The 16236-nt window shown below is 35.9% G+C and overlaps 2 protein-coding genes across 2 annotated transcripts; one reads left to right on the plus strand and one right to left on the minus strand.

The window, feature by feature from the left end:
* The first annotated feature begins 3154 nt into the window (after window positions 1-3154).
* LOC145591821 (uncharacterized) lies at window positions 3155-5795 on the plus strand. Its single transcript, XM_081648315.1, has 2 exons — window positions 3155-3503; window positions 5614-5795. The coding sequence occupies exons 1-2, from the start codon at window positions 3155-3157 to the stop codon at window positions 5793-5795; spliced, it is 531 nt and encodes a 176-aa protein (XP_081504441.1).
* A 3815-nt stretch (window positions 5796-9610) lies between these two features.
* LOC145593100 (DNA-directed RNA polymerase D subunit 2b-like) lies at window positions 9611-15565 on the minus strand. The gene is made up of 7 exons (XM_081649611.1): window positions 15056-15565; window positions 14748-14960; window positions 13421-14304; window positions 12320-12614; window positions 10978-11925; window positions 10427-10698; window positions 9611-10112 (listed from the first exon to the last, which is right to left on the minus strand). The coding sequence occupies exons 1-7, from the start codon at window positions 15563-15565 to the stop codon at window positions 9611-9613; spliced, it is 3624 nt and encodes a 1207-aa protein (XP_081505737.1).
* Between the last annotated feature and the right edge of the window lie 671 nt (window positions 15566-16236).

Below are 16236 nucleotides of genomic sequence, written 5' to 3' on the forward strand. Positions count from 1 at the left end.
CCGAAGATGAGAACAAGCATAAAACGGGAATTTTGATGGAAAAGCTACATGAAAACCATAACACTCCTTGGATTGTTGGGGGGGATTTCAATCTGATGCTGACGTCGACTGAAAAACATGGTGGAAAGGATTTCCCTTATGCTGAGGCGGATATCTTAAGAAATGCAGTGGCTGTATGCGAGTTAGAGGATTTGGGGTTTGTTGGACATCCATTCACTTGGACGAATAACAGGGGTGGAGAGCATAATTTGCAGGAACGTCTTGATAGATACCTTGCAAACAGGGAATGGAGGGAACTTTTTCCGGGCTCGTTTGTGTCTCACCTATCGAAAAGGAATTCGGATCATCTGCCTATTTTACTTTGCATCAATGAAGGTGTGGGGAAAAAGAAGAAAAAAAAAAAGAAAAGGAGACAATACAGGTTCGAGGAGATGTGGCTCAGAGATGAAACTTGCGATGACATTATAGCCAATGCGTGGAGTGGTGGAGGTGACATATGCTCAAAAATTGCTCACACTTCCCTGAACTTGAGTGCTTGGAGTCGAAATAAATTTGGTGACTTTGTAAAAGAATTGAAAGAATGTAGAGCTCGAATGGAATATCTAATGGAGGAAAGCCAAACTGAGAGTGTTATAGCTCAAATGAGGGCTTTGGATGACAGAATGGATGTGTAACACCCCCAAATCTTCCTCTACGGAAATACTAGTATAATACGTATAGTTATACCGTAGAGATAGACTTAGGCGTATTACCGCCCGTGATTACGCAAGGCTACTCAAAATACTTAACTCAATAACAAAACTTACAGCGTAAACTCAACTTTCTTTTATTAATACTTATAAAAATAGTAACATTGTTATGAGTACTCAAATAATGACGTAACCAACATTCCTAAACTAGGTAAAGCAAATCCCAGGACTCCCATATGCTCATTTATGACTCCACCTGAAAATAGTCAACACTGCTTACCATTACGGTAAACAGGGCAAACCAAAACAAATAGGAAATACGGATTAGCAAAATATGCTAAGTACGATAAGTGCAAGATAATGTAAACTCAATTTATTTGCAAACATACTTTAAAAATCAATTCCAATAATTAATCCAATAAATTCCAAACTCATTATTCCAAAACCGATTCCAATGATTCAATATTCAAAATAATAGTTAATAAAACCAATTCCTTTATTAAGAACCAATTTTTTTAGTCCAATTCCTCACCCAAGTGTGCACACCCCCCAAGCTAGTCTCCTTATATTACAAGGCTATTCTTGAGGAAAGACCCGGTCATACAAAGTCCAAGGCCTTATCAATAAACCAAATCCGCATAGTGGGATTACCAACATGCTTATAAAGCATTAATAATAATAATAATAATAATTTAATGGTTCAATAAATCCTTTTAATATCCAGTAAATTCCAAAATAATTCAAACTCCTTTTTAATAATTCCACATACTTTGAAAATCAAAAACTTTTAAATAGATACTTGAGAATAAAATCTCATATTAATAACTTTTCAAAATCAATAACTCTTCCTTGAAAAACCTTTTATTTAATTCAACAAACCTTTTAAAATCAATTCCTTTATTTAAACATGATAAGTAATTCAAACCATTCAAAACATGATTTAAAAATCAATCATTCAAAATACTTTTATTAAAATTAATACCTTCAAACATAATTTATTTCAAAATCATAATTCAAATCAATTTAATTCAATCACCAATCAAATCATGTAAAACATGTTATTCAAACCAATCACTTTCAAAGGTATCTAGCCACCTAAACGTACCTTGATCCTTGCTAGAAAAACCACACAAAAAGAACCTCAAGAACCTTGATTCCGAATATCAATCAACACTTCGCACTTTCAAAGTTCAATCACGAATACACCTTGAAAATAACATAACCATAAGGTTATCACAACATAAACTCAAATATAATGTGCATGGACTATAAAACTCTTTTAAAATAATATTTTAATATAAAATTATAGCTTTGAAATAGGTATTTGTATTCTAGAAAACTAACCATGAAGAAGATAAAGAATAGGATTAATGAGAATTGAATTTTCGTTGGAAAGAATAGGCAGAACTTGCAGAGGTCATAACTCCTTCAATATAACTCCGAACTAGGTGATTCTTGAGCCTAACCTCAAGGATTTTTTGAGAGGAACAATCTTCTGTGAAACAGAAATACCCCAAAAACTGACCAGAAGTGCCCGAAAATTGGCTTCAAAGATAAATGGGATGATTTGTGTAAAAAGAGGAGAAGAAAATAAGAGAATTAGTGTGAGGTTTGATCATGAATTAAAAGGGGTATTTATAGGCTAGCATGTGTATGAATTATGGTAGGAAAATGTAGGAAGAATTATGGTAAGTAGGGTTTAAGGGATTACTTGGAGAAGTGAGTAAAGATTTAAGGAAAGTTTTGATATTAAAGAGATTGTGTATAATTGAATATGGAAGGTATGTATGTCATGAAAAATATTAAGGAAATTGAAATTACTTGGGGAATAATTAAGAAGAATGAATGGCAAGAAAATATGATGATTGGATATTAAAAAGATGGAGAATTAGAATTAAGGAAAATAAGAGATTTGGGAGATAATTAAAAATATAATTTACCAAAATAAGTCACCCAAAAATCCATCATGGTGGCTTTAGATATTTAGGGAATTAATTTGATAGTTTTAAGGAATTAAAAATAATTGTGCAAATAATATTTATTGTATAAAATAATTAATTAATAAAATTTCAATTATTCACTAAATAAAATAACTAAGAAAATCAGATTTTCTACACATAGAAAATCCGAAAATCATAGTTAATAATTTAGGAATTTTCGGCCCTTTTAAATAAATAATAAAATATAATTTTATTTAATTAAAATATCCAAAATATATATAAATAATCCAGTTTTTAAAATAAAATAAATGGATATAAATCTTATCCAAAATCCAAAAATAATGATTGAGTTTTAAAATAATTTTGGCGCCAAAATTCAATTATCATTTTGGCTCCAAAATCCAAATAGTAAAATAAATTACTAAAATACCCTTTTTAAGAGAATACTGATTAATTAATTAATTAATTAGAAATAGGTTTTAAAAATACGGGGTATTACAGGATGAGTTAGAAAGTAGGGAGGAGATGTATTGGAGACAACGTAGCAGACAAGATTGGCTAAAGTTTGGGGACAAGAATACAACGTTCTTCCACACGAAAGCTAGTCAGAGGAAATCTAGAAATCACATTCGTGAGATTAAGGATGCAGCCGGTAATAAATATGAAGATGTGGATCAAATTTCTAAAGTTATGGTTCAACATTTTTTAGAGTTATTCTCATCGAGTGGTCAAGTTGACGCGGATAGTGTGATAGAGAAGGTGGATACCGCAATTTCGGATGAACAATTCAATGATTTAGCAGCCCCTTTTGATGGTGAAGAAGTTCGAGTGGCTCTTTTTCAAATGCATCTTACAAAATCCCCCGGCCTTGATGGTATGTGTAGGAAATATTTCAAGCATCCCACACTTGAGCCCCACTGTGATCATACACTTAAGTATGGTGGCGTCCAAAGGGAAGGAAGCTAGAGCAAAAAAGTCGCCAACAAGTTTTAGGAACTTGTAAACCGTTCACAGGGTGAAGGTTACACCCCTTCACGATCCATGAAATCTCTAACTCCATAGTGGTCTGGAACCATGACTGGATATTCGGGGATAAAGGTACAAATCCAACCTAAAAGAGATTGAACCTGCCCTAAAAATAGGCCTCTACTTTATTCTTCTCATATTCATGTGCGCTTTCTGATTAACTTACAATCAATATATTAATCCTAAACCTGTTTAATCTATGTTGGTTGATTATTAATGCACAAACAAATCTATTATTGGCGATCACTTGAATTATAATCATATTAGCCTAAACAAGATTATTAATTATCTTATTAAGCGTGATTACAAATACAAATTCCCTTTAATCCTGCAAGAGAGGGCGTGATCAAGCTATAACATAATATATCAAGCAACATAATAACAATCATCATCATAATAATATTCAATCTCATCAAAGCATAATAATAATAGCAAGATCCTAGGCATGATACTAACAAGATTAATAACAAATCCTAGCATGTCACTAAATAATAAAGATCAAAGCTTTAGCCCTAACATGATACTAACATGATAGAAGAAATAGGAAGCAACCTAAGCATGATACTAGAAAGTTATAGAGACATCCTAACATGATACTAGGAATTAAAATAATCTAAGCATGATTTCTATATCAAAAGAATAATTAAGAAATTTAATTACTTACTTCGATGCTTCGTATCTCTTTCTATCAAAACAATACACACGTTAGTAACTTCAAGGAAAATATTAAATCAAACAATTAATTTAAATAATTGAAATAGGGATTTGAGACCAAAACCTCAGAAATTATCAACCTTTCACGTCTAGGCCGAAGGCAACTTCGAACTTGGTTAGGTGTGTCTAAGACTCGTGAAGGAGGAATGTTGTATTTGAAAAGGGAAGGCTTAGAAAGATGAAGAAAAAATAAACTTCTAACTTGAGAGAGAGAAATAATAAAATTAGATGATTGTTGGTGAATAATTGTTGAATAAAAACGGGGAAATACGACCCTATTTATAGAGAAAATAGTCCGAAAACGATAGGAAAGAGTTAGAATTCGAAAAGGAATAAAATAGCTCCTGTCGCGAACGACAGGACCCAGCGCGAAACGACAGAGATCACGCATGGCGACAGAGTTTGTCGTCGTGTGACAAGGTTGTCGTTTGGCGTTGGTTTAAAAGATAAAACGCGCTTTTGTACGGAATCCTTTTCCTAATATAATTAAGTAATTAGACTCCGCTTTTATCAATTATAAAAACAGATTTATCATAATAAAACACTTATTTTATTCGAAATCAAATTCCATATTTTCTAAAAAGATAATTATTAATCCTAACTCTATTAGAATTCAAAATAACCTTCTAGATCATCTTAGAAGATTAAAATAAATCCTAATAACTTTAGGAATATTAATTAATGGGCCCTCTACTAGATCATTGGGTCATAAAACCATTTCAGGCCCAATTTAGTATTTTGGCCATAACTTCCTCATTATTCATCGGAATTGGGCTTATAATATATCATTGGAAAGCTATTTTCAAGCTCAATCTAACTACACTATTATTGTACCCTTGTAATGGATCAAACTAAATTGGACCGGCTATTTTCATAAAATAGAGTACATTTTCAAAAAACAGAAAGAATTATTTTTATTAAAACAACCGCATCACTAGACTTTTCACACTTTCACTTCGCTCGAATAATCAAATGACGTGAAAGGTATTCATCACTGGGTTTGGTTTTTGGGAAGACACATTTGGGTGTCTACAGTATGTCTGCTATTTTTTTTCCAAAGATTCTTGAATATTGTTGGTGATGATGTGATCTCTAGCTCGCTAAATTTTCTTAATAATGGAGGTGATATAGGCTCAATTAATCAGACACATATTGTTCTAATCCCGAAAATAAAAGAATGTGTGTCTCCTGTTGATTATAGGCCTATTAGTCTGTGTAATTTTATGTATAAAATTGTCTCAAAGTCTTAGCAAACAGGCTAAAGAAAATTTTTCCATCTATTATTAGCGAGTCTCATAGTGGTTTTGTCCCTGGTAGATTGATCACTGATAATATTTTGGTAGCCTATGAGTGTTTTCACTATCTGCGGAAGAAGAAAACTGGAAAGAAAGGCTATTTGGGACTTTGGGTCTTAAACTTGATATGAACAAAGCTTATGACAGAGTAGAATGGATGTTTCTAGAAAAAATAATGGTGAAATTTGGCTTCCCGGATTCCTTTTGAGTAACATTATGAAATGTGTTTCATCAGCTTCATTTGAGGTTCTTGTGAATGGACAACCTTCTCGTGTTTTTAAGCCTAGTAGGTGGCTCCGGCAAGGTGACCCTATTTCCCCTTTTCTCTTTATTATGTGTGCGGAAGGTTTGTCTGCTCTTCTTCGGGATGCAGAAAGGAAAAAACTCGTTCATGGGGTGAAGATAGGTAGACATGTTGAACCTATTTCTGATCTGTTTTTTGCTGATGATAGTCTGTTATTTATAAGAGCAAATGAAGATGAAGTCGACAGAGTTCTTGATATTCTTTCGACCTTTGAGTTGGCGTCGGGTCAAAAATTGAATATGGAAAAATCGAAAGTGTCCTTTAGCCAAAATATTGACTGTGAGAAGAAAAACATGCTTCAGATGAAGTTATCCTTTAAGGCTATCGACGGACATGACAAATATTTGGGACTCCCAACTTACATTGGTGGTTCTAAAAAACTGTTTTTCAGAGTATGGAAAAAACTCAGGGGTTGGAAGGAGAATTTTTTATCACAAGCTGGTAGGGAAATTCTCATCAAATCTGTAGCCCAAGCAATTCCGATATATGCTATGCAATGTTTTTCTATCCCCATTAGTATCCTAAATGCGGTGGAAAATATGTGTAAGAATTTCTTTGGGGGCAAAAAAATGAAGAGAGGAAAATGAGTTGGGTGGCATGGAAGAAAATGTACGGAGCAAAAAATCAAGGGGGAATGGGTTTTCGAAATATGCAATTATTCAATAAAGCAATGTTGGCAAAGCAAGCTTGGCGTATTTTGAATAATGAAAAGTCTTTGATGTCTCGGGTGCTTAAAGGTAAATATTTCCCCTCCTCCAATTTTTTTTATGCAAAAATGGTGTCGGACATGAGTTTTACATGCCGTTCTATTTTGAGTGTGAGGGATGTCATTGAATAAGGGGCGAGGAAATCTGTTGGTGGGGGAAGTAGCATCAACATTTGAAAAGACCCGTGGGTGCTTAATCTGCCAAATTTTTGGGTGCTCTCTGCCAGAGTTGAAGCGGAAAATCTGCCAATTGTGGTGAATGAGTTATGGGTTGATCGAAACTGGAATCTGAACACCCTGCAAGAATTATTTTCGGAGAAGGAAGTTCGGGAAATCTGCAGCATCCCTATTCCTATGTTTGATGACAAAAATAATTGGTGTTGGCATCACTCAAAGGATGGTAACTATAGTGTCAAGAGCACATATAATCTCCTTGTTGATGAGGATATTAGAGGCAAGGTGTCTACATCTTTTTTGCCTTCTCCTTTCAATTGGAGGATTATTTGGCATGCCAAGATTCCTCCAAAAATTAAATTTTTTGCTTGAGGTGTATTAAGGATGCTATTCCTGTGAAAATGAGATTAATTGCGAGAGGAATGGATGTGGATGGTATTTTTCCGATGTGTGGTGAATCGGAGGAAACAACTATGCATATGTTGTTGCTCTGTCCCAGAGTGAGGACGATTTGGAGACATTATGCTCTAAGGCTCGACATTAGTGATGCTGTTGGTGAATGCTTTCGACACTGGTGTGGCATAACTAGTGAAAAAGCCAGAGAAGCTCGGTGGTGGGACCTGTTTTGGTGCTTGGCGTGGGGTATTTGGTTAAAGCGCAACTCGTGGATTTTTGAGAAGAAAACAAGGCCTGAGCATGTTGTTATACACAAGGTTTTTGGGTTGATTGGTGAGTATGAAAACGCTCTGGAGGTTTGCTCTACTGGGCTGCCTCCTCAGAGTTTGGGGTCTGTCTGGAAAGCTCCCCCTGTTGGGTATTACAAGATGAATTCAAATGCTAATTTCTGTACTCCACAACAGCTTGGAGTGGGGGGTGTGCTTAGGGATGTTGAGGGGGCTGTAGTTGTGGCTTACTGCTCGAGTTTCAAGGGGTGTTTCGATGTAGAGGTGGGTGAAGCTCTGGCTATGCGTCACTGCCTAAAGATTGCTTTAGAGGCTGGTTTTACAAAGTTGATTCTCGAAATCGATAATGTCAAGCTTTTCCACCATATGAAGAAGGGTCTCACACCTTCATCAGCTTTCGGAAATATGGTCAAAGATATTCTATGAATGTCTAAACTTTGTAGCTTTTGCTCTTTCTCTTTTGTGAAAAGATTGGGTAATAGTGTTGCTCATAACTTAGCTAAGTTAAGTAGCTTGTTTAGTGAGCATCGAGTTTGGTTAGAACAGTACCCCCCCGGAAATTCAAGGGGTGATTTGTAATGATCTCGATCTTTTGATGAATTAATAAAGCTAAGTTTGGTTTTGTGTCAAAAAAAAAAAAGGAGAAATCTTTAATGAATTGAAACTACACATAAGTCAACCCGATATGAGTTAGCATGCAATGCTCTTTTAAGGGGGGTGGGAGCTAAGCGAATTCGTACACTAATATACTTTTAAAAAAAAGGGTTTGATACCATGGAGTATGACCTTAGTGTAAAGATGGTTGTTAGTCATGCCTCGTTTTGAACTTACGTGTTTTTGGGTTAGTTAGGTGGCTCATGAGCTACATATCAGTGGCAATATTTCATAAAATAGTTGATCCATACATGGCCCAAATTCATGTGCTAGGCTTGGTTGCTCAAGCCAAATTTCACTATTGGAAATTATTATCCAAAAGGTGGCACCTGATGAAATACATAAAAAGCTACTAACATTTAGGCTCTAGATAAAAGTGGAAAGAAGAATGAGCACAAATACGGAGTATTTATATTCTAATTTTATGGGCTTTGGGAGCTCAGCTAAATAAAACCAACCTCAATTCCAAAAATAACAAGTAAAAATGTTACTCTGATGCACTCTCCAAGTGATCAAATATTCACAAAAACAGAAACCATACGTATTACTTCGTATTACATTACTGTAAAGAGAGGCCTTTTGAAGGATATTCTACCATCATCTAATAAGGGGCAGTTGTATTGTTACATGCAGTAGACACTGGACAGATTTGCTTACACCAAACACCGGCTAAATCAGTTTGCAATCCAAATCGTGGCAATTGATACCATATACAACATTCGACCAAAAATAACCAAATTAGACCCAAACAATGAACATGTTTCGGCCATAGTCATTTCAACCTGTTACTTAATTAACCAAATGTATTTTGACGTAACTTGATTATAATCTGACCCAACGCAAAAAGTTCAGTTTTATTAATGACAACTTGCAAAAGCTGAAAAGCTTAAAATTATCATTATCACACATTGTAGAGAAATTCAAATGACTTATACATTAATAGAGTAGTTCGTATTAAATTACTACCAATCATGCATGAAAACATGGCAGAGCAAGCTTAGTTTATCTACTAGGCTAAGATTATTAGAGACAAACTAGAGAACAAGCTCATTTACAAATCACAGATAAATGAACTAAGATTAAAAGAGATAAACCATACAACATGTAGCATATTCAAGTTAATAACAGATTGAGAATTGGAATTATATCAAACTAGATGTCAGATTAAAACATTCTTCATGATTCCAAGCATGTTCTGCAGGAAAATTAGGCTAAACTATCCATCTTTTCCTGAAGGATCAAACAGGTTCAAAAGCATATTATCAGATTTTACATAAATACTAACAGAACTGTTAGTCAAGAACAGGTTCAAAAGCATATTACCAGATTTTACATAAATACTAACACGTCAAGAGCAGGTTCAAAAGCATATTACCAGATTTTACAACATAGCTACTGATATACTGAACGAAAGACTGGTTAGTATCAGCAGAGCTTGGTGTCAAAACGAAGCAAAATACCCATGCTGAAGAGCTCTTGACACAACAGCTTGGCCCCATATGGCACATTCACCTTCACGATTTCTTCACCAGATTCACAGAACCTGCAGTAAGGCCCTCTGATCTTTCTGCCACCAGGGACTGTCCTTTGGATCACATTGGCAATGTTCTTGCACTTCCTGCAAACATGCATCTGGGACGCGTCACTTAGAGTGAAAAGTCGCTCGTGCAGGTTGGCTGAAGCACCATGGGCGATCAGACATTCCCGTTCCATCTCCCCAAACCTGATACCCCCAAACCGTTTCTTGTCTAGCACTGGCTGCCGGGTCAGTGGATGTACGGGACCTGTATTTCGAAACTTATATCTGTCCTCAGACATATGGTCCAGACGCTGATAGAAAGTCGGCCCCATGAATATGAGGGTACGGATCATTTCTCCTGTTCTTCCATTATAGACCCTTTCATTCCCCCATCTTGAGAATCCAGCCCTGCAATCATTGTTATGGAGGAATTAAATCAAGCATTCTTCATTTATTCAAAAATTCATATACTACCTCCATTTCATATTATTTACAACGATTTAACATAAAGAATGAGTAGAAAATATCTAATCGTTGTAAATAATATGAAATAGAGTGTAGTATATAAGTATATAAACATCACAATAACACTAACTAATTTATCATCTTCACATAATTTAAGTCTTAATTGTTAGGGGAGGGGAGTTAATTTTCAAGCAAAAACACAGTAATGCAGACAGAAAACTGGAGGGAATCGAATACGAAAATATAAACTGACCGACCTGTGAAGCTGCTCCGTTATGGATTCGACAGAGGGAGTAGAGAATGGGGTGGCATATTTCAATGAACCACCACATGCAATACCCTTCCCAAAGGCAGCCTCCAGTAGTTGGCCAGGAGTCTGTCTATTGGGAAATGAATGAGGATTGATTACTATATCAGGCACTATCCCTTGTTTTGTGAACGGAAAATTCTCCTGTGACTCAAGATATCCAATAACACCCTTTTGGCCGTGCATCGACGAAAACTTGTCACCAAGACAAGGTGAACGGACCTGCATGAATTCACAGCATGAGACTGACTTATAAATCACAAACAGAAGTTGATTTCAAGATGATATTTAACCCAGAGCATACATTTAATCCCATCACATAATATGATGAAATGTCAACCAGAGCATACATTTTGTCACATCACATAATGCTTTTGTATGATTAATAACATACATATTACATCACAAAATATGTTCACACATTTATATTTAACCCACATAATTGATCCAAATTAAAGCACAATATTACTTTCTTTCCAAAAAAAATGAGCACACCATTACCTGTCTAAGTGCAACAACTGCAAAATTCTTCCCATCATCATTTGCTGACAGGACAACTTTCTGCACCATGCCTCTTTCTGTATGCCTTAGCTTGACACTATGATCAGCCCCAGATTCCGTGCACCTGCCAATGATAGTATCTCCACTCTGCAAGTTTGCTCCAATGTATGGAAATCCATCATCATCAAGATTGTCAGCCCGTCCTATTTTGCTCTGTATCTTCCCAAACTTAACAGTATCATTGAACTTCCTCCTATTTTCTGACGACTCCTGGTTGTCAACTTCAGCCTTGTAACTCCTAATATGCTCGGTCCTAAACATGCCTCGTTCCAGGGAAGCTCGACTCATGACTAAAGAATCTTCTTGATTATAACCAAGATGGACATTTACTGCCACAATGCAATTTTGACCATTGAAAAACTCTGCCTTCGGAAGTATCTGGTTGCGGCCTAATGGATATCCTGGCTTTCCTAGACAATCAGAAATCACTGAACGGAAGAGAGGTCTTTGAGGGTAGTACATTTGGTGGGACAAGGTATCTACTCTTATATTCGGGTTTGTGCTGGAATATCCAAAGGCTTGTCCAGAATGCTTCTGAGCTTGGTAAAGAACCCTCTTAGCATGATCATGATTTGCAAAGGGGATAATACCACAACTGATTCCCAACAAAAATGACATATCGAGCTCACAGTGAGTGTATTTGACAGCGTCTTTTCCCTTGTCTTCAAAGAGGAACTTAATTCCCCATGCAGCGCGACAATCTTCTTCCTCTTCAGGCCCAATCAATTCAATTATTCCTTTGCCTAGAAGGGTCTCAAAAGAAAATTCATCCCCTTTCAGTAACTTTGTCTTCTTTAAATTTTCAACTACTAAAAGTGGTCGAAGTATTCTTCCAGCATCACAGAATATTCGCACTTCAGAATTTTGAACATCACGTTTGATTTCAACCTAGAAGTGCCAACAATGTGTTAGATTTTTACACAGGAACTTATACTACACTAATACAGAAGTGTGGATAAGATAGTGAAAGGCCATTGTCTAACGAGGCTCAGACTACGTATATAATGAGAACAGCACAATGAATCCAAAAACAAATTTGAGGGATAGACTGGGGGCCTAAATAGAGATCCATAGCGTTTAGCAGCATACAAAAAAATGTTACAAACCAAGCACCATAAATGTGGGATCATGAATCAATGTAATGAAAAGATATCAGGAAAAAAGAGCACACGCACACGGTAATAACTACCAGCTATCAGGTACAAAGAAAAAATAATTCTAAAACGTGACATACACATTCAGCTTTACAATCCAGAACAAATGTAGAAAAATGAAATGGTACCTGGCTTGATATACGCTTCTTCCAACGATTTCTTCTCAAATTCTGAACAAAGGAGAGGGAATCAGCACATACTCCTACCCAATCACCATCCACAAAAACCTTGTCCTTTCCACTCAGCGAAGTACAAGTGTCGCTCACTAATTTTTCCATCCCACACTTCACCAAAATATGAGGCAGGTCCTTCTTACTAATACTGCAACTGACGAGTCCAGTAGCAGCTATGTTCTTCACAAGACCACAGTTCTCCCCATCCGGTGTAGACAAGAAGCATACTTTTCCCCAGTGAGAAGGATGTCTGAAATCATAGTTGCAAATTTAATTAGAGTACCCAATGAAACTTAGGCTATATTATTGACCCTGATTTTCTACTTATGACATTAATAAGGGATTTTTGGCAAGGCTGTAAATCTCTCAGGATAATTCCTTTGAATTATTCCCTAATCCTTTTCTTTAATACTGTTTTCCTTCCTTAAGTTTGTTCATTTTTTGACTTTCATTAATTGATTTGAAGTTATTTCAGTCTTAGAATAAATTTACAATTAGCAAAATATCCAATTAATCCAAACATACCTTAATAACGTTATATACTTTGTATACATGTCAATTGAAAACCCTTTTACGTCCCAACTCCCAACCAAGATATTACGACCTTTTTATTATTCCATGTTATTAAGTTTTAACTTATGCATTGCATGGTTTTGAAAGACTGTCATTCGTTTTGATTGTGCATGACTGCATGCCCTACATAAAATTCATCTATACCCAGCTACATGAGTGACAAAAGATTCAGGTGCATATTAAAAATAAAATAAAAAGTTGCCAAAGAAAGGGAGAGCATAAAGCATCAAATTTTACTAAATCTATACCATTATCTACATTTAAGGGAATGAGAAGAGATAGGAATAATCTGTGTGCTTAAGTGAAGCTAAAAAAAGAGACTGATTCAGAACATAAGTCAAACTAAACAATAAAATTGATCTCCAATCCACAATAATGAAAAAAAAAAAAAAAAAAAAACAAGAAATCACTCATTTCAAAATTTGAACATTTTAAACCACAGAAGAGATTTATGAGTAAAAGACAAGACTTTGAAATACTTACGGGTATCTGGCTTCTCCAACCTGCCCTGTGTAAGCAAAATGCTGACGAGTTCTCCTCATATCACAAGTACTCTGCAACGGATTAGTTCGCCTGAGATTTGCAGATACACCAGAAACCTTGTTTGATTTCTTGTAAGGATGCGCCCATGCACCTGTGGAAAATGCTCTGTTAAGACCATTGGTGACGATTGATGCATCCAAGTAATGCTCGATACCCTGCAGATCACGATTTCCATACAGGTCTCGCTGCATTGCCTTCACCATTCGCCACTCTGCCTGCTTTATAAGGACCCTAAGTTCCCTCTCTAGAAGCTCAGAAGCACACTCTAGTCTTTTATTTCTGAAATCATCTCTATTATCACACTTTCTCCTGCCTAAAAATGCTTGCAAAAGACACTTTACCATGTATCCAAGAAATTGGGCCTTCTGCTTGTTCCCAGAAAGACTAGGGAAAAGGTTTGCTTCGATAATCTCTGCAGTGGACTCAGAGGGAGGGAATTTAGATTGTCTTATTATATGGTCAATATGCTCCAAAGCTTTGCCACCACGACGGAATCCATCACATTTCTCATCAGCATCATGAATGGATGCAAAGAGGATATTACTGATGCGGCCATCATCCGTGCTGCAATCAATTAATTCCACCACCTCCTTGTCAGATGATACACCGAGGGCAAAAAAGAGTATCCAAATAGGGACTTCTACAAACGCAAAGTACACACTGATAACTTTTTCTCCTCCTCGGATGTTTTCAACTTTTGGATTCTCTACTAATTTGACATGTAACCTTCTCTTCCTGAACTCAGATCGATAAGCAACCCTCCAAAAGCGTTCACTAGAAATCCAAAGCCTATTCAAGCAGATCTGTTCTTGAGCAATAAATGTCTGCAGTTACCATATCCAACATAACCAAAATAAAGAGTTACCACGATCATTCTTGTTAGAACAAATTCAAAATACAACCAATGGTAATACAAGTGCAGTTGTGCAGATAGCCATCAATATAAATTGCAGTTTAGTATCTTTAGCACGTTCAAAACATTAACTAAGTCAGATGTCATTATTATTTAGCAAAACAAAATGTGGTATAACTTACAACAATAGGCAACAATTATAAAGATACAACCTATGAACTAGAACAAGCTGCAATAAAGACACATATAGCTTTTCAGATTATAGGAGAAATGGGATTAAGTCAATCAATTAAAGCTTTAATCCCATAAGTGGGGTCGGCTACATGAACCAAAAATGATTATTTCGTGTAGTCATTTTCATAAAACAATGAATAAAACCATGGGTAAGATACGAGGAAATGTTGATCAACCTACCTTCTCAGCACCCTTGACTATAAAATAGCCTCCATGATCAAATTCACAATCGCCTTTCTCAGCTTGACTCATCCAGCATATATCAGACTTCACCATCACAGGGATCCTTCCAATGATGACATCCGTTGTTTCATCGCTCAATATAGTTCTGTCTATATACTCTGACTTACCAGTTTTAAACTTGTCACTTATGACCTTCTCTAGGGTATATATCTAAGAATCAAAAACCAGCCACGAACAAACAAATGAAAACATTATACAACAATGATATTCTAGCATCATAAATTATTTTAGTGACATTAACAAACCTGAAGATGAGTCTCAACTTTCAATCTAGCAGAGTAAGTCATCTTCTGAAGCCGGGCATGTCGGGGAAGCAACTTAATAAAGTCTTTCCCACCATCTGCTTGAAACTTCTCTCCGGTCCAAAACATTGGACGTTCAAGCTCGAATTTCCCAAATCTCACCGAAGCATATCTCCATCCACCCTCACTTTTCTTCGAGGGATCATAGCCTGGATTCACAGTTATCTCACCAATGTTATCAAAAACTCTCTTTATACCTTCACGAACAAAACTATTGTAGGAGTTTATCTGATGACTGATGAGACCGTGCTGCTTGAAGAAGGACGACGATGCTTTCTTGCAGAAGTTGATCAATGAAGCCTCACCAAGGTCATGCAAGTTCATGTCCACAGTATCAGCATCATCATCTGACGAATACATATCCTCATCATCCCAGTTCTCTAGATCAATATCATCAAATCCATCTTTACCGTTGCTGCTGATGCCCATGCTATCTTTTCCCACAAGTCCCATCTATTAGGAATCAACATGTATCATGGAATTATATTAAAACATGTACATGAATAGCATTATGATGCAGCTTTTAAACGAATGATAAAGGCTAAAAACCAGCCAATCATGTCATGGGATGTGACAAAGTTTTACACTCGCTCGTACATTGGCATTCAAATAACTAAATACTACCTCCGTTTTTTTTAGTTGACACGTTTTGACTTTAGCACTATTCACACACCTTCCTTTGACCATGTTTTGTGTTTTATATGTAATGTAAAATATAATTATGTGAGATCTTGATAGATTCATCACGTTATATACTTTTAAATTATTAGCTTTTCATAATTTTTGCTTATCGATAATTAAAGATATTAATGATTGAATAAGTATATTGATAAACGTGACTAAAGAAACGTGTCAACTAAAAAAACGGAGGAAGTATGAAATAACAAGATTTTAAGATTTTAATTGCTACACTTTGCATGTTGTTTGAAGTGAACTCATGTATTAAAGTAACAGATGGCTAAGCATTGGATTAAGAGATAAGCAAGCATCAAATACAAGAATGGTATTTCGAACTTCCCTTAGATTGTGATTTATAATCACCGTATCTGAATCACTAATCATCATACGCGGCCACACGGGAATGTTTGGTGTAGTAATTTTAGATGTAGAAAATGGATTCAATT

This window comes from Chenopodium album, chromosome 18 (assembly GCF_948465745.1).
Source record: "Chenopodium album chromosome 18, dcCheAlbu1.1, whole genome shotgun sequence".
Lineage (NCBI taxonomy): Eukaryota > Viridiplantae > Streptophyta > Magnoliopsida > Caryophyllales > Amaranthaceae > Chenopodium > Chenopodium album.

What these genes read in the sequence shown, in the direction of transcription:
- LOC145593100 (XM_081649611.1), bottom strand. Translation starts at nt 15,565, where the DNA reads ATGGGACTTGTGGGAAAAGATAGCATGGGCATCAGCAGCAACGGTAAA. An exon ending in CAGTTGTTGCACTTAGACAG is followed by an intron (nt 10,699 to 10,977) that starts GTAATGGTGTGC and finishes GAATTCATGCAG; the next exon opens with GTCCGTTCACCTTGTCTTGG. An exon ending in ATAACGGAGCAGCTTCACAG is followed by an intron (nt 10,113 to 10,426) that starts GTCGGTCAGTTT and finishes CAATGATTGCAG; the next exon opens with GGCTGGATTCTCAAGATGGG.
- LOC145591821 (XM_081648315.1), top strand. Translation starts at nt 3,155, where the DNA reads ATGTATTGGAGACAACGTAGCAGACAAGATTGGCTAAAGTTTGGGGAC. An exon ending in AAAATCCCCCGGCCTTGATG is followed by an intron (nt 3,504 to 5,613) that starts GTATGTGTAGGA and finishes ATTGTCTCAAAG; the next exon opens with TCTTAGCAAACAGGCTAAAG.